This window comes from Vombatus ursinus, unplaced genomic scaffold, assembly GCF_900497805.2.
Source record: "Vombatus ursinus unplaced genomic scaffold, bare-nosed wombat genome assembly UNPS02015411.1, whole genome shotgun sequence".
Classification (NCBI taxonomy): domain Eukaryota; kingdom Metazoa; phylum Chordata; class Mammalia; order Diprotodontia; family Vombatidae; genus Vombatus; species Vombatus ursinus.
In genome coordinates this window covers 1,345,771-1,368,169 of record NW_020955189.1, presented here as the reverse complement: position 1 = coordinate 1,368,169, position 22,399 = coordinate 1,345,771, and the positions used below count along the sequence as shown (strand labels likewise).

The following is a 22,399-nucleotide window of genomic DNA, read 5'->3' as shown; positions in this document are numbered from 1 at the left end:
TGAACTCATCACCCCTTCACCTTGTACGACTGCACTGCCCATTATGAGATGAGGCTGTTTGTGTATTTTATCAATGAGGAAACCGGGGCACCTAAGTGATTCCTAAGTGAGGCCACAGCAGCTCAGGTTGAGGGTTTTCCCACTGCCCATTCCCTGGCCCTCCCCTGTTCTCTTGCTCTCTCTTTCCATCCCTCATCCCATTTCCTATCCTCCATCTCTCCTCCTGGCACCCTGTGCATCTCATTGGGTTTTCCTCTCCTGTTCTCTTCTCTTTCCCCATCCTTCTCCCGCTCTGTCCCTCTCCCCTTTGTCTCCCCCACCCCAGACCTGTGAGCCAGGACTGAAGGCCAGTCTATTTGAAATGAGGTCTGGTGCTCCCCCTCCCCCTTCTGGACTCTCAGACTGAGTATCCATGAAAGTGACTGTCCACATTGGCTCTGATAATACAACAGCACAGCCCAAAAGAATGGGGAAGGGTAGGAGAGATTGGGGTGCCTAGGACTGGGTGTGTACACGCTCCTGCATGGTGCCAGTTTTCATATGAGTCAGGCCCCCAGCCATTGGTGTGGGAGTGAGATCCTGGTCGGGAGCTCTCTGGATGACTTTTCTCTCAATCTGCGTTCCTCTGATCCCTGGGATGCATCATTTTAAACTTTTTAAATCACATTTTGCTCCTCTCCCATCTCTCCCCTTGGGGGGCGGGGGAACACACAACCTTTTTAACAAATACTTAGAGTCAAAGAACCCCACCTCCGCACGTCTGCTTGAGCCCAACGCCTCTCTGTTAGCAGGTGGGGATCCTCCTTCCTCCGGAGTCACGGTTGGTCACTGCACTGGTCCGAGCTCTTAAATGTTTCAAAGGTTTTTGTCTTTATTGCGTGTAGTGCTCCTGGTTCTCCTCCCTCCCCTGGGTTTCTCAGAAGCATTCCCTTCAGCATTCCCGCAGCCCAGTGCTCTGTTTCCCCAGTCGTTGGGCACCTCCCTAGTCTGCCGCTGCCAAGAGCAGCTCTCCATCGTCTTGCACTTTGGGGTCTTTTTCTTCTTTCCTTGATCTCCCTGGGGCCTCACAGCCATCTCAGTGTCAAAAGAACACACAGTGTCTGCTGATTTTCTTTCCCCTGGTATATTCTATGTTGTTAGTTGACTTGTCTTCTTCAGAGGTAGGGCTTGGGCTGGTTCTGCAGGACCCTGGGCCTGGAGCCCCAGAATTGAAATCCTCCCCAGATGCTTCTGGACTCTGTGACCAGTACCTCCTTCAGCCTCAGTTGCCTTATCTACAAAACGAGGCCAGTACCAGCTCTTCCTCCCAGGTTGTAGTGAGCTGAGAAATACATGAGAAGCGCTTGGTAAACCTTCACTTCCAGTGACATGTTGACATGTCAGTTTCTATGATCAGAGTGTGGGTTTGGGTCCCCTGCCCCTCTCGGTATTCCCTAGGCTGTGGCCCTCCTTGGCCTGCTTTCTGTAGACCCCTCCTCCTTGTATCTCTAACTCGGCCTGCAGAAGAAAAGGTGCTCAGCAGCCTGGGCAGCGAGTGGGGAGCTGAGCCTCTCTCTGAGGCTCAGGGAGTGCCCCAGCTGGCAGACCGGAGGCACCCATGTAATTCATGTCGAGCTAGGGCTTCTTCCCACCCCCACCCCCTGAGGCCAGCAGGGCCAGAGAAGGGGCACCCACAGCTAGTGAGCTCAGCCCCAGGGGCTGCCTGAGGGGCTGGTGGCATGGTCAGGGAGTGAGAAGTTGGACCAGTTCTGGGAAGGCTTGGGGTTGGTGCTGTTCTCTGGGGGAGTCAGGCTGGGGCTTCCAGCCCCAAAGAAGGCCATGTCCTGTCCTTGGCAGCCAGGTGCTGCCTTGTCTGCCTTGCTGACAGTGCCCAATTTGACTGGAATTTGGAGTTTCCTTTCTTGTTCTCTGGCCGCGCTGGGCGTGGCTCTACTGCTTTTACTCCATGTCAGAGACCTTTGGGAAAAGTCTTCTGGTTTGTCTGGATCCAGGTGGGCTTTGGGACGCCATGCCTGCAGCCCAGCCCCTGTGAGTGAGGCCTGGCTGGGGTATGGGAGTAGGCCACAGCTTCCTGTCTGGGGGAGCCCCCGGAGTGGCAGGCATACAGTTGAGCTGCTTTGACCTGGCCCACTCTGATTCTCCTTGCTGAGGGGCAGGTGGGGGAGGCTGTGCTGCATCCCTCGGGCTCCCCGCCCTCCACTGTTCTTCTGGACCCTTCGGAGAGGGGCACAAGGAGATGTCAGCAGGGCCTTCAGGATCGCTGATCCCTAGACCAGTCGAGAGCTGGGAAAGCCACCCAGGGGTCATATTACCCCCCAGGGAGGGGAAGGCATGGGGTCTGAGTCCTTATGCACCCAAACCCCCGGCTCTTTCCAGTAAACCCTGTCCCCACCTTTCTTTCTCGGTGTTTTTGGGTGGGGGCCAAGGAGCAGAAGCAAGAGGAAGCTGGGCTGCTAATTGACGGGGGAATAGGCCCTCGCCCACCTACTGAGCCTCGGAATCTGTATTGTCCAATTTATCTGTTCGGGGAGTGGACTAAGGCCAGTTTGCAGCCACCCTGGAGAGGAGCACTTGTCTTCCCATCTTGCAGCTCTTTGGCTTCAGACTGCCCCACCCGCTGGCCTCCAGAACCTGGCTGCCCTGAGCAGGAGGGACCCTGCCCTGCCTCTCACGGGAGCTTCGCTGCCAGGCCGGCTGGCCCTTTTCCCACAAAGATGGGGCTGGCCTCCTGCTGGATATCCAGGGCTGCCTGGTCTGAGGTCTTGGCTGTCTTCTTGGGTCTCTTGGCTGTCTGGCTCCTAGAGGGCCTTCAGGGAGCTGCCATCAGAAGACTTTGGTTTGAGGCCAAGTAGGCCTGGGGATCTGTCCCCAGTTACTCAGTGAACATTGATCAAGCACCTACTATGTGCCAGGCACTGCCTGCCCTCAAGGAGCTCACAGTCTACTGAGAGACAGCACTCACATGACTGTGTATGGACACAGAGTATTTGGAAGTATGACAGGCGGCGGGGTTCCTGAGGCCTTGGGCTTTTCTGGCCTCTGCCATCCTTCTCTCTGCAGGGTCTCTCCTGGGGGGTGGGGTTCAGAAGTCATGGCCGCTGGGGTGTCTGCCCCCAAGGCACTTTGGGCAACTGCTACAGAGAACATGGTGTGCAGGGGAGGAGGTGTGCCAAGTGCAGGGGCCAGAACTGGAAAGGCACCGGGGGCAGCGTGTGGAACACGTTCTACTAGGAGTGGTGCTCGGCCCTGAGGCGCAGGAGGCTGGCCAGGCCTACGTGCCGCTAGCCACGAGAGAGGTGGAGCAGCTTGTCTGTGGATGGGGTCCCTGCTCTACTAAACGTCGAGCCTTTGTTAATTGTACCTGCCGGTGCCAGGCAGCGTGCCGAGCACTTTACAAATATTGTCTCATTTTATCTTCACAACAACCCTGGGAGGTGGGTGTTATTATCACCCCCGTTTATAGGTGAGGAATGGGAGGCAAACAGAAGTGAAGTGGCTTGCCCAGAGTCACACATCTGAGAAGTATCTGAAGCCAGATTTGAACTCGGGTCTTTCTAACCACTGTGCCACCAGCTGCTTTAATCTGAGTCTAAGGGTGGGCATTGACCCCAGGTGTCTGGACTCCAGATCCAGTACTATATATCTAGGAAACTGAGATTTGGGGGGTAGAGGGAGTCACGGGATGAGCCTCAGAAGGCACGTAGGACAGATGAGGACACTGAATCTCCAAAGGGGGAGAGCCCTCCACGTCTAGGTGGGCAGTGTCCACCCTGAGGGAGGGACAAAGGGGCGAGGAGGGGTAGGGGGTGGAGGCAGTGGGCGCCGGCTTGGTCACCAAGCCTGACCGTGGGCTGAGGTCCCTGTGCAGGGAGAGGCCGTGGGCCCTGTCTCAAGCCATTTAACTGAAGGGGCTGGTGGAGGGGCGTTGCTTTGCCTCGAAAGATTATGGTGTCTTGATCTTAGATTTTGCTTCTCCTTCGTTCTACAAACATCAGTCAGAAGACAAGTTTGAATTCTAGCCCTGCCTTGAGTTAGCAGTGTGACCTTGGACAAGTCACTTCCCCTGGTTCTCCTGATTTATATGTGTGATTCGAGGGTAAGGCCAGTTGAGTTCCGAGTTCTTTGAATTGATGGGACTTTCTAACTGATTGGATGTGAGTATTCAGGCACAGGAAGAGTCAGAGGTAGCTCCAAAGCTGTGGACGTGGGAGAGGAAGACAATGGTATTCCCACTGGCAGATATGGTGGGCTGGGGATGGGGAGAGGCACCAGCGTCCCCTAGATCTCTGGGTCTCTCCTGGAGTCCACGCCCACGTCCCCAGCTGCCTTTTGGGCGTGGGAAACTGGCAGCCCACCAGCAGGTCAACCCCGCCATGGCCAAGCCGAGGCTGAACGCCTTGATTCCAGGAGCACCGTCCTCCCGGGCCCGCCGCTCAGTCTCCTCCTGGCTCCCCGGCCAGCCTGTGGGCAGATCTGCTTTTACCTTCGTGCCCACTCCTGGGTCTCCCTTGGCTTCACACTTACACTCTTCCCCTAGACGTGCCTTACGTCTCCCCCTTCCTGTCTGGCCTCCACTCAGTGGCCAGCGTGAATGGCCCTTCCTCTCCCTGAGCATCGCCGCCCGCCTCTTCTGTCCTTCCTCCCCAGGGCCCGTGCCTCCTCCGTTTACCGTGTGTCAGGTGTGGATGCCGATAGTCCCGTGTTGTCCTCTCCATTAGAATGGCAGCTCTTTGGCTGTAGGGATGGTGTTTTGTCTTTCTTTGTGTCTCTGGCACTTAGCCTAGTGCCTGGTGTATGGGCAGGGCTGAGTAAATGCCGGTTCTCCATCTTCCGGTAGCCCATGATAGTGAAGTCTTGATGATCTGGAGCCCTGTGGGGCTGAGCTGTTTCTCTGAGGTGCAGATGCTTAAATGGGGCAGTGGTTGGCAGGCCTGAAGAGATGCTTCCCAGGTGCAGTGGAACCGCTGGCACCGCTGACTGACTGACCCAGGAGCGCTCTTCCCATTCAGCCCTTACTGTGGGGATAACGGTTCTCCTGGTCCACATCAAACCCCCATTGTTTCAGGAGCAGAGGAGAATGGCCTTGTCTGAGCGGTCTGGCTAAGGATAGTGGCCAGCAGGCAGATGCTGCGTTGCCACCCCCTCAGCTGTCTGTGAATCTGCTCTGCACACATGTGCCCACTCTGTTCTCTTAGCCACAGCTGCCCAGCTTGGCACTCTGTTGTGTTTGCCTTCACTTGGCTGGCGTATGCTCGAGGAGGCCTCCTCCCAGCACTGCTCTGTTGGCCCAGCTGTTGCGCCCTCTTCTCCACTTCTAGTCTTTGAGTGGGTCCCTTCTCCATCTTAGTGCCCGGCCTCCTTCCCTAGAGATTGCCTGGGTCTGTGCTTGCCTCCCATTTTCGTGATCAGACCTCGAAGGATATTCCCAGCGTGGTTCTGCGGTTGGTCGGTAGGGTCCAACTCTTCCTGACCCCATGGACCATCGCATGCCAGGCCCAAAGTCTCGCCGGGTTCATCCTCTGCCGTCCTTTTCTCCTTTTGCTTTCGGTCTTTCCCAGCATCAGGGTCTTTTCCAATGAGTCCTGTCTTCTCATTATGTGGCCAGAGTATTTCAGCTTCAGCATTTGTCCTGCCAGTGAATGGTCTGAATTAATTTCTTCTGACTAATTTGATCTCCTTCTTCCCAGGGACTCTTCAGAAGTCTTCTCTAGCACCACATTGATTCTTCAGCTTTCCTAGTCCAACTCTCAGAGCTGTGCATTGCTACTGAAAAAACCGTGGCTTTGACGTTAGGGACCTTTGTTGGCAAGGTGAGGTCCCTGCTTTTCAGTCTGCTGTCCGGATTTGCCAGAGCTTTCTTTCCAAGGAGCAGCTGTCTTTTCGTTGCATGGCTGCAGTCGCCATCTGCGGGGATCTTTGAGCCCAAGAGGATGAAATCTGACATGATCTTAGGTTTTTTGAAGTTGTTTCAAGCCAGCTTTTACACTCTCCTCTTTCGCCCTCATCAGGAGGCTTCTTAATTCCTCTTCCCTTTCTGCCATCACAGTGGCATTGTCTGCATATCCGAGCAAGCAGCCTTAATTCTGGCTTTTGATTCGTCCGGCTCACTGTGGACGGAGTTGGGAAAGATGCCCTTGGCCCTGAACTTGGCTTCTCTGCTAGTCGGGGCCTCCTCTGGGGTACGTGGAGAAGCACTGGGTTTTGTCCGCCGGGCTTTCCTCTTTCACTGCTTTCTCGACCCACCTTGGGAGGCACTGCTCTTGTAGGTCCCTGAGCCAGCTTGACTCTGGGGGCTGAGAGATCTTCATCTTGTCTCCCTTCTGCTGCCCTTTCCCCTCCCCGTACGAAGGCGTGTCTCATGGAACTACTCTGGGACTTGGAACCAGGAGCCCTGGGTTATGATCTTCACTACGACTTAGTGGTTGCATGACTGTGGGCAAGTCATTTCCCTCCGAGCCTTTGTTTCCTTATCCGCCCAGTGGGGTAGAATACTGAGACTGTAGTCTGCCCAGGCTTCTTGTGAGGAAAGAGTTTACTTACGAGTAAACCTGAAAGCATTGCAGACCAGGAGACTGTCCAGGTTTTACGGGGGGAGGGAGGAGCCGTGTAGATGAGTATCCTGGCAGAGGGATGAGCCTCTACGCTAGGCCAGGGGTGGCTTAGCCACTGGGTCCCATGGTGGCCTGGCATCACCCCTTCACGTGGTCAGAGCGGCTTCTGAAAGGGGTTTGCCAGGGTGGCCCAGCTGGCACATAGCAGAGCTGGGCATCACAGCTAGGTCCTCTCTGCCACTGCCATGTCTTGGACACTACAGAACCGTCTCTTGTTTGTTCCTTTGTTGGATTAGCAAGATGGCCCGGTGAAGAAGGCAAGGATTGTTCTTAATGAGGGGACTGAGGCCCAGGAAGGGGCCCACATCTGCCTTCATTCTGGTGCCTGCTGCAGCCAAAGCAGGGACCCCCAGAGCTCCAGGCATTTTTGTCTCTACTGCTCAGGATCCCAGGTCTCAGCGCAGCTGTCTGATCCTCCTCAGGTGACCTGTTTCTCTTTGGAATATGGCTCTGCCCTCAGCACCTCCCATCCAGTGGCTTCTTGTTCAACCCCTTCTTCCATGGCCCAGCCTTCATCCACGTATTGATAGACCGTGGTCCTCCCTTCCCCTTCCCCCAGTCTTCTCTTCTCCAAAGGAAGCCTCTCTGGTGCCTTTGACCAGTCCTCATGACCTCCGACCTCCTCTCTGATCTCCTCCCCCAATTCCAGGCACCCTCTGGCTCTGCTCCATTTTATCAGTAGCGTACTCACCACGCCACCCATGGTGTGACCAGAACATCCCCTTCCTTGGCTCTGTCTGGAATCTGCTTCAGACATGGAGAGCCTCGTGCCTGGTTTTTATACCTGGTTCCCTTGTGATTCAAGTGAGGCCAGTCTTTCCTTTCTAAGATTTTTCCTTGTGTCAGCCCCTGCCTTGCTGTGGGATGGGCAGTGTCTCAGTGTCATCCTTGGAGGCCTGGACATGGTACCTCCTCACCTTGGCCAGTGCCAACACAGTCAGGCTTGTTATCTGCCGTCTGCCTGCGCTGCCTCCTCACAGCTTCTTGATGGGCCTTGGGGTTCACTTTGCTTGGGAAGTAGATGTCTCCCCGGCCCTCCCAGTTGTTAGAAAGCCAACTGTTTGCTTTCCAAGTAAGTCAGATCTTTCATTTTTTCCCCTACCACCTGCTTTCGTGTCTCCTGGCATGGGAAAGCGGGGGTGGGCACTATACCTCTCACTGGCATCGTCCTCATTCATTTAGAGCTCGTTTCGTCCATCCTCCTGATTTACGGATGAAAAACTGGGGCCCAGAGAGGAGAGAGTGCCATGCTGTAGTCCACATGATGGTTGAAGCCCAGGGTTCTGTGCCCTTCTCTTTCTGCTGCCCATGGTAGCAAGGGTGCCCAGAGTTCTCCTGCTCTGGTGTGTGACCACCCTGTCCTCTACAGATAGAGGCGCTTGAGGGGCAGTGGGAGCTGCCTTGGGTTTACAGGCAGGGGAGACTGACTTCTTGCTGACCCGAGCTGTGAGGTGGACCCTCCTTGTCTCCCTGTGACCCTTTCCCCACAGGGCTAGGGGAGGAGCAGTTGAAGAGCCGTGCATGTTTCTCCTTACGAGGAGAAGGCTTGGAGGCTGTGCTGGCCCTTCTTCAGGTGTTGGAAGGAAGAGCGGGTAAGTGGCAGAGAGTTCGAACGTGTTCTTGGCCCGTGAGCAGAATCAGGAACCTTACAGGCAACTTGTAGGGAGGCAGGTTTGGGCTTGACGTAGAAGGGAAAACAGCCAGAGTGGGATGGGCGGCCTCCTACTGGCCTCCGGGGGGGTTTGGCCCCTCTCCGAGCAGAGGGAATGGCCGAGGAGGCGATGGATGCCCTGGCACTGCTCAGCCCGGAAGGCGCCTCTTGCTCCCTGTCCCAGGCTGGGTTCCATGAGAGGAGGGCTCACCTCTGGGCAGAACATCAGAGGTATGGGCTAGGGCCTGGCTTCAAATCCTGCCTCAGCCTCTTACTAGCTCTGGTCTTTGGAAGATCTGTAAGCCTCTCTGGTCTTTAGTATCCTTTTCTGTAATTGAAAGGGTCGTCCATTAGGCCACCCTCCTGGTACTAGGGGGTGATAGCTTCTGAACACAGAAGAGGGAACAGATGTGAGCAGGACTGTGGGCTTGGCATCTCCTTAGTGACTTCGCGCAATATGAGAGGTAAAGGAGAGGAAGGGGGCCCCCTCTGACACTTCCTCCCCACCCCTGGCCAGCCGGCAGCCTCAGGATGGTGCTGGTTGTCCCAGTCTGGGGCTTGGAGGGGCATCTCATCTGCTTACCCCGTTACCAAGTTCTATGCCCCCCTGCCCCCCCGCGGCCTTGCAGTCCCAGTGATGGCCATGGCCAAGGTGTGGTGGCAGTGACTCTGCCACTCTGTGCTGTCTCAAGGCAAGCCTCCCCTTGGAGAGCCTCCTGTGGGGACCAAACCCTGTGCCTTCGGTGAGCCTGATGCTTTCCAGGAGGAGATCTGGGAAGGCAGCCAAGGAGGAGCTGGCTGCCTTCCAGGCCCCAGGCTGGGCTCTGGGGCTGTGCCCATGCAGATGAACAGTGGCACCTGGGCATGGACCCAGGGAGGGTGGGGAGGTCACAGAGGACGGGAACGAGGTTCCCATGTCAGCACCTTGGCCCAGCCCTGGCCCCCACCTGCACTGCTGCAGGCTCGGGGAGGGCCTTAACTGAACCCCCTCCCCCAACACCCTCTCGACCGTCTTTGCTAGAAGGGAAGAAGCAGCTTGTGAATGTTAGCCAGCTGTGGTCGGTGTCTCCTCGGGGCTTCCTCTCCAGGCCAGAGCTGCCTCGGCGTGGGCTTGTGGAGCTTGCTGCTGCTGCTGTGTGGCGGTGGGACCCTCAGGCCTGCCTCCAGGTGGCAAGCGGAGGTGCTGCCGATAGCTACCCTGAGCAGATCCTTTGGGAAGGCATCGATCATACCTGGGGGAGCCTTTGGGAGGCGAAAGCTGCAGGGTGGGCTTGGAGCAGAGCTTTAAAAGATGAACAGATCAAGGGGCTGAGGCAACATAAAGGGAAAGTGGGCTGTGCCCTGGCAGAGGCTTCAGCTCCGGGACCTTGGCGAGGGAGGTGGTTTTTTTTTTTTTAAATAATTTTTTGTTAATTTATTTATTTTTGGTTTTCAGCATTCACTTTCACAAGATTTTGAGTTCCACATTTTCTCGCCATCTCTCCCCTCACCCCACCCCAAGACAGTGTGCATTCTGATACCCCTTCCCCTAATCTGCCCTCCCTTCTACCCCCCCCTTCTCTTATCCCCTTCCTCTTCAATTTTCCTACAGGGCAGGATAGATTTCTATACTCCTGTGTATCTTATTTCCCAATTGCATGAAAAAAAACAAACAATTTTTAACATTTCATTTTTAAACCTTTGAGTTCCAAATTCTCTCCCTCCTTCTCCACCCCCCTCATTGAGAAGGCAAGCGATTCAATATAGGCTATACATGTGTAGTCATACAAAGCACTTCCATAATAGTCATTTTGTGAAATACTAACTATAATTCCCTCCATCCTATCCTGCTCTCCCGTTTATTCTATTCTCTCCTTGACCCTGCCCCTCCTCAAAAGTGTTTGCTTCTGATTACCGCCTCCTCCAACCTGCCCTCCTTTCTATCACCCCCCTATCCCCTTCCTCCCTATTTTCCCGTAGGTAAGATAGATTTCTGTACCCAGCTGAGCGTGTGTGCTATTCCTTCCTTAAGCCAAAGAGACAGTGACTTGGACAGCTCCTTCCAGCCCTGAGCCAGAGCATACAGTGGGCCTCTTCCTCCCCTCCTTCTGGGAACTGGGCTTCTTGGCCGCCACATCACTCTGCTGGGGACTCCCGGGGCTACTCATCCAAGTCAGGCTCCATGTTTGACTCATACCCCTTGGTTTCTAGCAGCTGGTACTTGTACAGTGCAGAAAAGCTAATTCAGATTCTAACCAGGAATAGGGCAGATGGCCCTGGCTTGCCACTGCCTTCCTGTGACCCAGGGGGCTCTGGCAGCCTGCTGGAGAACAGGTCCCAGGAGATGAGGTAGGCGGCAATCTGAGAAACGTTGGGTGGTAGCAGCCAGAGGAAGTGATGCCCATCCATCTTCCTTGAGGGTGACAGGCAAGACCGTCTGCACTCCTCCGATGGGCAAAGAGGGGCTCAGAAAGAAAACCTCCCTCAATATATATGTCTATATATCTATATATGTAGATATACATATGTGACAGAGGGCACAGGGTGAGTTGAATATGAAGAGATGATATCTAAAAAATAAAATTAAGGAAGAGAGAATTGTACTGGGAGGAGGAGAAAGGAAGACATAAAGTGGAGCAAATTATCTCACAGGCAAGAAAAAGCTTTTACGGTGGAGGAGAGGGAAAGTGAGAGGGAATGAGTGAATTTTACTCTCATTGGATTTGGCTTAAGGATACACACTCAACTGGGTATGGAAATCTATCTTACCATTCAGAAAAATAGGGGGGAAGGGGATTGGAGAGGTAGGGCAGGTTGGAGGAGGGGGTAATCAGAAGCAAACACTTTTGAGGAGGGCCAGGGTCAAAGGAGAGAATAGAATAAATGGGAGAGCAGGATAGGATGGAGGGAGTTATAGTTAGTGTTTCACAGCATGACTGTTATGGAAGTGCTTTGTATGACTACACGTGTGGAACCTATATCAAATGCAGGTTCTCAGCCCTTCAGCTTTCTATCCCTTGTCACTGCTGCTAGCAGATGAGGCCGAGGGGATGCCTGGCTACCCAGAGGTTGGGTGCTTGCTTAGGAGAGGCTTCATTCAGCTCCCAGGCCCTGGGCAGGGAGCCGGGTGCCAGCTCTGTTCCTTGTTTACCTGGCTGAAGAACCTCAGACGCTTCCGTTCAATGTCCTTGGCTAGAAAGAGTCTATTTTAGCCCTTAAATCCTCGGAGCCTGTCAGTTTAGCAGTCCCGCCGTCTTTGATCTCTCTGCCTTGGGCAGGAATCCCAACCGTTCTGGAAGACTGGGCTGAGGGCTGCCTCATCTTCCATTTTGGGCTGGGAGGGGTTTGAAGCTAGGTTCTGCCTCTTGCCAGGTATATGACTTGGGGCAGGTCGTTTTTAGCTCTCTGTGCCTCAGTCTTCCCTATCTGTAAGTTGGAGGTAATAGTATGATCTCCCTAGCCTTGTTGCAGGGCATATGTGATATTAGCTCTTGCTCTCAAGAGCAGCAGCAGCTATTCAACTTGGGGGGCGTGGTGACGGGACTTGTGGGCTTTGTCCCCACAAGTCTTGGGCTGGGCTGGTCCTCAGAGAGTTGCTGGAGAACTCAGCTTGCGTCCCAGGCCCCTGGCACCAGGCCCCCGGTGCTGATCCACTGGAGGGCATTTCAGATTCAGAGACAGCCTGGTCAGGCCTGGCCTGGACTCTGGTTGTACTTTTCTGAACGCTGCGTGTGAACGCTGCAGAAGCTCCGCTGTGTCCAGAGGAGGGGTGGGCCTTGGAGGAACAGGAGGTGGGTGACTTGGAGGAGGGAGGGTTCAGGGGAGAACGGATCGCTGACTTCTGCTGGAAGCAGGGGTGTGGTTTCAGCTCTTTGACTTCAAGTTGAAAGGAGCATTTGAGGGGGTGAAAGGGTTTCTAAGCAAGTGAAGACAACCTTCCAGTGAGAGCGGTGCCAGAGCAGCCTTCTGCCAAGGCCAGGAAGCCCCATCCCTGAAGACCGTGGAGCCGAAGCGGGGTGAGCGCCAGAGGCCTTGAGCTTACCTGAGGCAGGGGCTTAGCAGAGGATGGGTCTCTTGGAAGGCTTCCTTCCTGCCCTTGGCGGATGCTCAGAGGTGGAAGGGTCCAGCTTCTGGATGCGCCCAGTGTGCCCCATTCCCACTGCAGCTGTTCCCTCCCCGTTCTGACCTTTTTGTCTTGTTTCTTTGTGCAACAACTGCTGTGGGCTTGACTGTGAGGGCCAGAGAAGGAACCTGCAGGAAAGCTTCCCTAGGAGGATGGGCAGCTGCTCTTGACTTTTGGGGGCATCCGTGTGGAAGTAGATAGCTGAGCTGGCCAGAGAGAATTTGATGGATCATCCTGAAACTCTGACATGAGCGGAAAGTGCTTCCTCCCGTCTTCCCCATCTGGCCTGGACTGTGACCCTCTTACCACCTGGGGGATGGATCAGCTCCTAGCAGCTGGGCTTCTTTCTGTCCCAGTGACTCCTCTGGCATTGAGAGATCCTTCTTTCTGGCCTCCACCCTTCCCCAGGCAGATCAGGAATTCTACTACCATGAGGGAGTGCCTTTGGCAGCCAGGCTGCCCAACATGTAGGGACATAACCTTGGAGGGAGCACCCTTCCCAGCTGTGCTGCCTGCCTGCCAGGTAGGGGCAGGGGGAGCTGCCCCTGGTGGAAGCCTGAGCCCGAGGGCACTGTAAGGACCCCAGGGAAGGACCCGGGGCCCAACTTGTTCACTCCATCAAAGACATGCCGGCCACGTGCTGGGGAAAGGGAAGATAAGTGATTGTTCCTGCCCTAGGGAACATGGGTCTCCCAAGGGGCAGGTTCGACACCAGGTAGATTGCCATAGGGCCTGAGTGTGGTCTGGAAGATGGGGGAAAAGGAGGAGGTTTCTGGGAGAGAAGAGTTACTGGCCTCCGGGGAGGATGAGAGCTTCTGCACCAGGCTCAGAGGCAGGAGCAGTGGGGACGGCTTTGGGGGACGGCTCGTGATCTACCTGGCATTGTGTGAAGGGTTGGGAACGTAGGTAGGGGCGGGAGGGGAGCCTTCAGCGCCAGCTGGGGCAGCTTGTCTTCTGTAGACCCTGGGAAGCCACAGGCGTGGTTATTTCCCTCACTTTGTTTTAGAAAGCGAGAGGACATTTATGGGCTTCCCCCCCGGCCCGCATCGGAGCTGCCCTGCTCAGTCGCAGTGATAGGAAATAGCGCAGCCCTGCCGCCCCTCAGACTGCGCTTTGCACTGCCCCATCTGCCCTGAGTCTCCGAATCCCTTCTTCAATAGTCAGCTTGCTTGTGCCCGTCAGCAGGCCTCCCTGCTAGTCTGGGCCACAGCTGAAATTCCCTTCCAGCTGCTCTGTGGCTCTAGTTTCTCCCACTGGAATGTAAGCTCTTGGAGGACGGGCAGTTTTGCCTTTATATCCTCAGCACTTAGGGCACCGTGCTTGTAGCTAGATGCTTGTTAACTGATAGAAGCTCATTTTATCAGGATTGTGAAAGATGGATTGGAGAGAGGAGAATGGAGGTAGGAAGGTGGATTGGGAAGTAGTTATGATGGTGTGAGCAAGAGATGGAGGCCTGGATTAAGGTGGTGAAGGAGGAGGAGGACGATGACGACGGGGACTGCTTGGGGGTTTGGGGTGGGGGAGGGAAGAATTCCTATTTCTCCTTGGATCTCCTGCTGCATCTGGTTCCCAGGTTTTGCTGCCACCTTCAGTTTACTGGGGGTGGGGGTAGTGTATGTGTCTGGTTTCAGGTGCCATCTTGGCACACATCTTTCCAGCTTCTCTCCAACCTGGGCTCGCAGACCCTGGCTGCTGTGGGTCCCTGGCATCCTTGGGTGTGTGCCAAGAGAATCTGGGAGGGAGCGTGAGATCCTTCAGTGATAGGAGTGTAATCTGGGCCTGCTGCCAGCCCTGGGATTGCTCCTGCAGGAGCTCCATGTTGCTGTGTGGTCAGGAGCAGGCACAGGGTGGTTTTGTCTTCCCTGCCTGGAATCGGCTCCAGCCAGGACTGGGATGCCAGCCCCTGGAGAGACCCTGTCCCAGCCCAGCTGTGTCCTTCCCCATGGGGCTAGGCCAGATGTTAGGGGGGAAGGGTGAGACTACACCACCATCCTCACTTTACTTTTTCAAATGGGAAAATATTTTAAGGGTTTCTTAAGGGCTGGGTTGGAGCTGTGCTGCCCATGGCATAGTCCTGTGTATTGGGAATGCCCCAGGAGCCTTTGGTGCCCACCAAGCCTGGCACCTTGCACTCAAACATGGCCAAGACAGTTTCAGACTGGCTGTTGCTGAGTCTAGGGGTGTGCGCCAGGGGTGGTGCCTCTGTATTTAATGTCCTCCGTAATCTCTGAGTCTTCTTTAGTGTGTGCTCCTGTTTACCCTGCCTTGAGCCTGGGCTCTGGGAGAGCTACGGAAGCTTAAGGAAATGGGATTCCTCCCCTCCAGGAGTTGGGCTGTCCCGTTGGGGAGCGTCCTGAGCGGGCAGACAGCGGGGCAGAAGCACAGCCAGCCGTGGTGCTGGGCGCCATGTTTTAGGAGGGACGTTACCAAACTAGAAGACACAAGGGTAGTGGAGGGCGCGACATGTTGGGGGGGGCCAGCACGGAAGCTAGGTGTCCTCTAGGCGTGGGAGGGAAGGTGGTCGGCCTGAAGAGGTTGACTTGTTTTGGGCCTTCTGAGAAGGGGGCTAAGTACAGACACCTCTGGCAGAACCATCTTGAGTGGCCTGGACTGGCCTAAACACTTGTGGTTTTCCCACTGAGGCCCTGCACCCCGGTCATGTCTTGGCTCCCCTTGATATCTGTCTCCCCAGCTACCAGCGCCACTCCATGCGTAATCTAGAAAGACTTCTCTGGACCCAGCAGGATTAGAAGGCCCGGCCTCGAATTCTAGCCAGGGCCCTCTCCCCAGTCTCACTCTCCTTGTCCGTAAAATGGAGGTATTTATTACCTGTGGAAAGGTCTGTGCCTGCTGAGAGTTCTCTGGGCTGGTTGTGGTGGATGAGGTGGGGCTGGCTGCTCCAGGCTAGCCAGGGAGAAGCTAGAGAAAGATGATTCCTAAGGATAAAGAGGATAGCTAAGGATATCTGGAGATAAGGCTGAATAGGAGGGGTGGACCCTGAATGCCAAGCTGAATATAGCTGGCTATGGGGAGCCATCGATGGTTCGGGAGTAGGAGTGATGTGGTCAGATCAGTGCTTTTGGAAAATCACTTTGTCTGAAGTGTGTTAGATAGACTGGGGCCTGGGAGGCTTGTCAGGGGCCGGGTGTGGCAGTCTAGGTATAATAATAGTTAACATTTACTGCGCTCAAGCGCTTTAGAATTTATCTCATTTAGTCTTCACAGCAGGGCTATTATTCTGATTTTACAGATGAGGAAATCAAGGCAGACAGGTTCAAGTGACTTGCCCAAGGTCACATAGCTAGTGGTGTCTGTGGCAGGACTTAAACTCAGGCCACCTTGTTTGGAGGTGGTGGGAGCCAAGAGATGTGCAGAGAGGCTGATGAAGGAAGTTACCTGGGAACAGAGAGGGCTAGGATGGCCTTCCTTTGAACAGAAAATGAGAATGAGTGCAGGTGGCAGTGCTCCCCCTCGGATTGTGGAAGGCAGAGACAGTGAGGCTCCCCTCCCACACACACACACATTTTACAGATGAGGAAATGAGTAAGATTATGTAGCAGACAGAACTCAGCCCAGCCTCCAGACCTGCTCTCTCTCCTTCCCCCCTCCACGATGCTTCCAGATCTCGCCGCAGCCACATTCTGCCGGCACTCGCCGTCATTCCTGTGGTGGTGGGGAGCAGAGGGTGCTGCCGGACAGTGAGAATTTAGGAGGGGACGTGGTGACCTTCCTGGCAGGTGCAGGAGGAAACAGTGAAGAGCCTGCATGGCAGGATTGGGGGAGCGCCTTTCCACCCACTCACACAAACATAGCAGAGCCAGCTTTGCCCCAGAGAGTCAGCGTTCTTGGTGTGGGGCTCTCCACGTATGAAGGGGATGAGGGGCAGGATGTGTTAATCAGGGAAGACCTGGGGATACGGAATGAGAACCTGAGCTGGCCCTGTCCACCCATTTTTCAGGAAGACAGCCTGCCCCAGCTGGAAGATTTCCCCGGGCACATCTCACACCAAAGCTCCCATCTGTGTCTGCATTGGCAGCAGAGTCAGGATTCGAACTGAGGTCTTCCCAGCCTAAATGCAGGGCTCTTTCCAGTTGCCCCACTGACTCCCAGTGACTAGCCTGGGGTCTCTAGCCATGGCATTCCTTCTTTGGTAGATGCCTAGCTCACACTTGGCATTAGACCCTTGGCAGTGAGTGGAGACAGCTTGGACCACGCTTTTTTATTTTTTTGGACTCCTTCAGTGATAGGCAGGGGCTGTGTGGGGTGCTGGCCAGGGCCACAGTTGACCAGCAGGAAGTCCTCGGGGCCTTTGAACCCACGGAGCTGGTCTGTCTGGCCTACCCTAGGATCTGGGGCCTGTTGGGGGAGGGGAGTGACTGCTTTCTGCTCCCAGGACACTGGAACAGCTGGCAGGCTGGGGCCTAGGCCTCCCTGGCCCCAGGCACCCCGGGTCTGGTCACATTCCTGAGGGCCTGGGGGGAGGGGCAGGGCCAAGGAGGCCAGAGCCAGATCCAGGGCAGGGCTGCTGCCTCCCCTCCCCTGGTGACCAGAGAGGGGTGGGGGGCGGCTTCCGAGCCTGGAGGGTCCAGGAGCCCAGCAGAATGGGTTGGAGAGGAGGGCTGACTGGGGGAGAGGCTGGATCTCGCCAAGCACCCATTTGCCTTTTGTTACATGGATGTGGCTGGGCCCAGCCTGCCCCTCGGGGAGCCTGGTCAGCCTAGCCATGAAGCTGCTTGCTCCCACAGGGAGCCAGGGTTTCCGGGCTTTAGCTGGCAGTTGGGGACAGTGTGCTGGGGACCCACCTCCCCCTTTCTTGGAGAAAGAATAGCCCCAGATTTGGCATTTGGAGACCTGGGTGCAAGCGGCGTATGTGCCAGGGAGAGTCCTTTGTGGCCTGTGAAGCGCGTGCTGTCCGTGCTCAGCTGGTGTTTGCTGGAGTGAGCCTGGGTCTGCTCCTCCTGGCTGCCCTCCACTTCCAGCTCTGCCCCAGCCTAGCTTCCTCCGAGCCTTCCCTTCTGTGCCCCTCTGCTTCCCCATGTGCTGACTGGCTGAGTGACCCTGTCCTTCTTTCCTTTTCCTCAGGTAACCAGGCTTTGCTGCTTCCGCTGAGAGACCGCACTCTGCAGGCGGCCGCCGCTCGCTCGCATGGTTTCTGAGCCCCAAGCTTTCGGTAGGCTGGGCCCTGGTTGGCGGGAGCTGGGCTGGGGGCTGGCCCCGCTGCTGGGGGCCCCTGGTTCTGTGGTGCTTACTTGCTTGTGACTGTCCTCTGGAGTGTGGTCTGGGAGCTGAAGGTCTCCCACCAAAGCCCTGGCCAGCTCTAATGCCTCTGGGGAGTACATGTGCTCTTCTGCCCATTTTATAGATGAGGAAATGGAGTCTTAGTTCACAGCTTTCTTATGGTCACACAGCTCCTTGTCTTTGCCACTGTATAACTATCTGGGTGCTAGAGAGGAGGTGGACCCCGAGGGCATCACCATCCTGCTGGCAGGATGGTGGGGCCTGGGGCCCAGTGGAAGGGGCTGAGCCACCCTGGGCTCAGGTGAGATAGCATTGCCGAGGCCCAGGCCACTCTGGGATGGTGGCTGCCTGCCGGAGCCTAGGCTTAGCATGTAAAGGCTTTGAGGTTGGCTCCAGCCCTGGCTGCCGTGTCTGAGCTGTTCCTCCAGACCCACTTTTCTGAGCAGATTAGCAGGCAAGCTCTTGAGCCAGGCAGTTCTGAGGGCCAGGCCGCCCCCTGCCCCTGGGGCAGTGTATGCCAGCAGGCTCCAAGGCCAGGCAGATTCATTTCTCGAGTCCAGGGGAGGATCCAGCTTCTTTCTGCCCATGGCATAGATATAAACCCCCAGGAGGGCCTGGCCCAGGCAGTGTGCCACCCTCTGACCCCCGCCCCTCCCCACCTCCCCTGGGTAGAGGAAGCAAGGAGTCTGGTGCCAGCTCTCAGGACTGTGGCATGTGGGCCTCTTTCCTGACATGAGAAATGAGGGGGAAAACAGCAGGGTCACAGGCACTCACACTGAACTGGCCTGGGTCTTGGTCAAGCAGCTGCCCTCACCTGAACCGTGCAGCAGTGCTGGGGGCACCTTGGGAGGAGTGGGGAGGCCCTCAGGCCTAGTAACTCTAGGGTGATCCCACCTCCCAGTCTCTGGAGACCCCTGGAGATGGGAGGTTCACTTGTCGAACCCCAGGTGTCCCTGGAGCACAGACTGTAGCAGATGCGAATGAGCTGGGAAGGTTCTGAGGACATGCCAGCCAGCAAAGGGCCCTGTTCTGAGCACAGTGGCCCCCTTGAAACAGGGTGGAGATCCCCCGGCCATCAGCAGAGAGGGGTGGCAGAGGGGTATCAAAGCAAGTCATTGGTAATTCTTTCTTATGTTCCAGAAAGCTGAAATCTGCTTCCACTGCCTTCCCTCACTCCCTCCTGTGCCTTCTGGGGCCAAGCAGAGCAAATCTAAGCTTCCTCTATTCCTCTGGCCAGTCTTCTCTGCCTTGATTTCCCCACTTGTCAGAGCCCTTCCTGAGATGGGCATGCGCAGCTAGACATAGTATCCCATACTCTTCTGAGCTGATAGGGCAGAGGATGTGGCCAGTGGAGTGGATGGGTCATTCCTTCCCCCCCCCCCCCCCCCACATGCCATGGCCGTTGAGCCGGGGCCTAGGGGGTCCCACTCTAGGATCAGTTACCGGCCATGCAAGATGAAAGCTTCTTCGTTCTGGGGAGTTCAGGAAAGAAAGAGAACTATCTAGGCTGGGGAAACAGAGTTAGCCAGAGCAAAGACCTGGAGGTGGGAAAGCCCCAGAGCCGCCAGGAGTCTGTGCATACAGCTTCTTTGAGGAGGGGATTCAGAGGTGGTGGTGCTGGCCTGCTCTGCCCCACCTGTCCTCCTTCCCTTGTGTCCTGAGGGCACAGGGCCTGCAGGAGCTGCCCTTCAGTGGGGGTGGGGGGGTGGGCTGCCCACTTGGCTGTCTCTCCCAAAGCCCAGAACGCCAGAGCTACAAGGACCATGGGGGCAGGATGGTGTGGGCCAAAGCCCATCAAGTTCAACCTTCTCCTCGGCCCACAGAGGAAAGGGGAACGGGCCAGGTTTACTGATGGCCCTGCCCCGCAGCTTCTGAGGCCTTGGCCTGGCTTCTGGGCTCTTGGGATGGTTCCTCTCCTAGGAAGAGCCTGGATGCGCCTGGGGTAAAGAACAGCCGTGTCCTCCCCTCTCCACCATGACCCTGTTCCTCAGCGAGCTTCCCCTGCCCGACCTTGTAAGGCCTAGGACGCCTTTACAAACCAAAGGTGTTGGTGCTTTTATCACTTAATGGCATCAATTAGTCTGTGCCCGCCTGTCTGGCAAGGCTGGGCGGGCCCTGCTGGGCGGGCCTGCCTTTCCCCAGCCGCTTTTCCTAGAAAGGGACCTGAGGGCAAGAAGCATTACGCATTTGGCAGAGGGCCCTTGGGCCCTGGCAGTGCCTATTCTCAGGCCAGCCCAGGAAGCGGGCGTAGGGCCCTGGCCTCAGCCTTCGCAGAAGGCGGCCATCGGCATTCAAGAGAGAGGGTGTGCCAGGGGCGGGCGTGGGGGGCACCTCTCTAGAGGTCTCGAGGCCCAGGAAGGTCGGCTTGTCATTTCCCTTGGCAGGGAGGATGTGTGAGGAGGGCACAGGGTACAGTGGGTGTGTTGTGTTGGGGCGTGTTTGGAGAGGGTTGTGGAGAGCTGTGATTGCGTTTCTGAAGTTGGAGCGTGGCGGGGGCTTTAAGTTGGAGGGTGTGTCTGGGGGCCTGGGAGGGGCTGGGGCCATCCCTGGGCGGGGGTGGGGGGGTGGGGGTGCTCAGACATCGCTTCTGGCTGTCCCAGGGGCTCTGGTGGGCCGGGCCTGACCCTGCGCCCCTGGCCTCCCCTTCTCCTGCAGGTTGTTGGCTGGGACACGGGGCCTGCTGCCATGGAGCTGCCCAACCATGCCAAGCAGCTGCTTCTGCAGCTGAACCAGCAGCGGGCCAAAGGCTTCCTCTGCGACGTCATCATCGTGGTGGAAAACGCTCTCTTCCGCGCCCACAAGAACGTCCTGGCCGCCAGCAGCATGTACTTCAAGTCTCTCGTGCTGCACGACAACCTCATCCACCTGGACACCGACATGGTCAGTCCCACGGTTTTCCGCCAGGTCCTGGATTTCATCTACACGGGCAAGGTGCTCCCTGGTGAGCAGCCCGCGGAGCCCAACTTCAGCACGCTCCTCACCGCCGCTAGCTACCTCCAGCTCCCCGAGCTGGCCGCTCTGTGCCGCCGGAAGCTCAAGCGGGCAGGGAAACCCTTCAGCTCGGGCCGGGCCGGGGTCCCAGGGGTGGGCCGGCCAGCCCGCGGCCAGCGCCTGTCTGCCGCCTCGGTCATCCAGGCTCGGTACCCGGCCGCCTCAGAGAATCGCAAGGCTGTGCATCCTCCCAAAGAGCTCCCCCAGTCCAAGGGCTCGGACGACGAGCTTTTCCTCGGGGCCCCCGGGCAGGAGAACTCTCATCCCCTGAGCCGAATCAGCTGCAAGAATGGTGGGGATGGGGCCAGCTGCGGGGGCTCCAGTGGGAACAGCGGCGGCAGCGAGCAGGAGCTGGGCCTTGATCTCTCCAAGAAGAGCCCTCCCTTACAGCCCCCGGCCCCCGGCCCCCTCCTCGGCCCCGATGACCTCGGCCAGCTCAGCGACAGCCAGCACGGCTCCCCTGCTCCAGCCTCCACCAACAGTGCCTCGTACGCGGAGCCCGGCGGCCCCCCGGAAGACCCCATGGAGGTGGAGGGGCCGGGCGGCCCCGAGGAAAACCACTTGGGGCTGCTGGAGGGACCGGGGGGCCAGCCTCGCAAGAGTCTGAGACATCTGGCTCGGAAGAAGGAGTGGAGCAAGGCGGAGGGCACAAGCTGCTGCCCCGGAGACGAGGAGGAGCTGGAAGAGGGGCTCCCCAACGGCATCCTGGGGGCGGGCGGGGCACCCTACGGGGAGCCGCCTTACCCCTGCAAGGAGGAGATGGAGAACGGCAAGGAGCTCAGCGAGGAGAGCGGGCAGAGCGAGGGCGAGGGTGCCGGGGGCCCCGCGGGGGCCGGTGGGGCCGCCAACTACGTGTACCGCCAGGAGGGCTTCGAAGCGGTGCCCTACGGAGACAACCTGTACGTCTGCATCCCTTGTGGCAAAGGCTTCCCCAGCTCAGAGCAGCTCAACGCCCACGTGGAGACGCACACCGAGGAGGAGCTCTTTGTCAAGGAGGAGGGCACCTATGGGGGCGGCGGCCCCGCACCCGAGGAGGAGGCCGAGGACCTGTCGGCCCCCAGCCCGGCCTATGCGGCCGAGCAGCGCCCCTTCAAGTGCTCGGGCTGCGAGAAGAGCTACAAGGACCCAGCCACGCTGCGGCAGCACGAGAAGACGCACTGGCTGACGCGGCCCTTCCCGTGCAACATCTGCGGCAAGATGTTCACCCAGCGCGGCACCATGACCCGCCACATGCGCAGCCACCTGGGCCTCAAGCCCTTCGCGTGCGAGGAGTGCGGCATGCGCTTCACGCGCCAGTACCGCCTGACGGAGCACATGCGCGTGCACTCGGGCGAGAAGCCCTACGAGTGCCACCTGTGCGGCGGCAAGTTCACCCAGCAGCGCAACCTCATCAGCCACCTGCGCATGCACACCTCCCCCTCCTAGGAGCCAAAGAGGCCCCGCCCCCGCCCCTCCGCCCCTCTGCCCCGCCCCAGAGCTTTAACTGACAGTGCATACCAAGAGAAGCAGAGGGAGCCGGGCACCTTGCCCGGCCCGGCTCCCTCTGCTGTTTTGGCATTCGGTCTACCTCCACCCCTCTACCCGAGGGGCGTCCCCCTCCCGAACCCCTCCCAGACCGCTCCAGAACCAGCAGGAATGGGGGGGGTGGGGAGGCCGGTTTCTGGCTCGGGCTCAGCCTGCCCTCCTCGTTCCCCGATTCAGGGGGTGAAGATTGGGGGGCACAGCTGAGCCTTCTTCCCAAGCCAGGGTACTCTGGTGCAAGCCCGGATCCCTCATGGGGGGGATGTGTGCATCCATGTGTGAATG

At 57.2% G+C, this 22,399-nt stretch overlaps 1 protein-coding gene across 1 annotated transcript; it reads left to right on the top strand.

Annotated features, from left to right (window-relative positions):
* The first annotated feature begins 17,455 nt into the window (after positions 1–17,455).
* HIC2 (HIC ZBTB transcriptional repressor 2) lies at positions 17,456–22,058 on the top strand. Its single transcript, XM_027847535.1, has 2 exons — positions 17,456–17,534; positions 20,258–22,058. Exon 2 carries the CDS (start codon positions 20,288–20,290, stop codon positions 22,016–22,018), a length of 1,731 nt encoding a protein of 576 aa, XP_027703336.1. The 5' UTR covers positions 17,456–17,534; positions 20,258–20,287; the 3' UTR covers positions 22,019–22,058.
* The last annotated feature ends 341 nt before the right edge of the window (positions 22,059–22,399 follow it).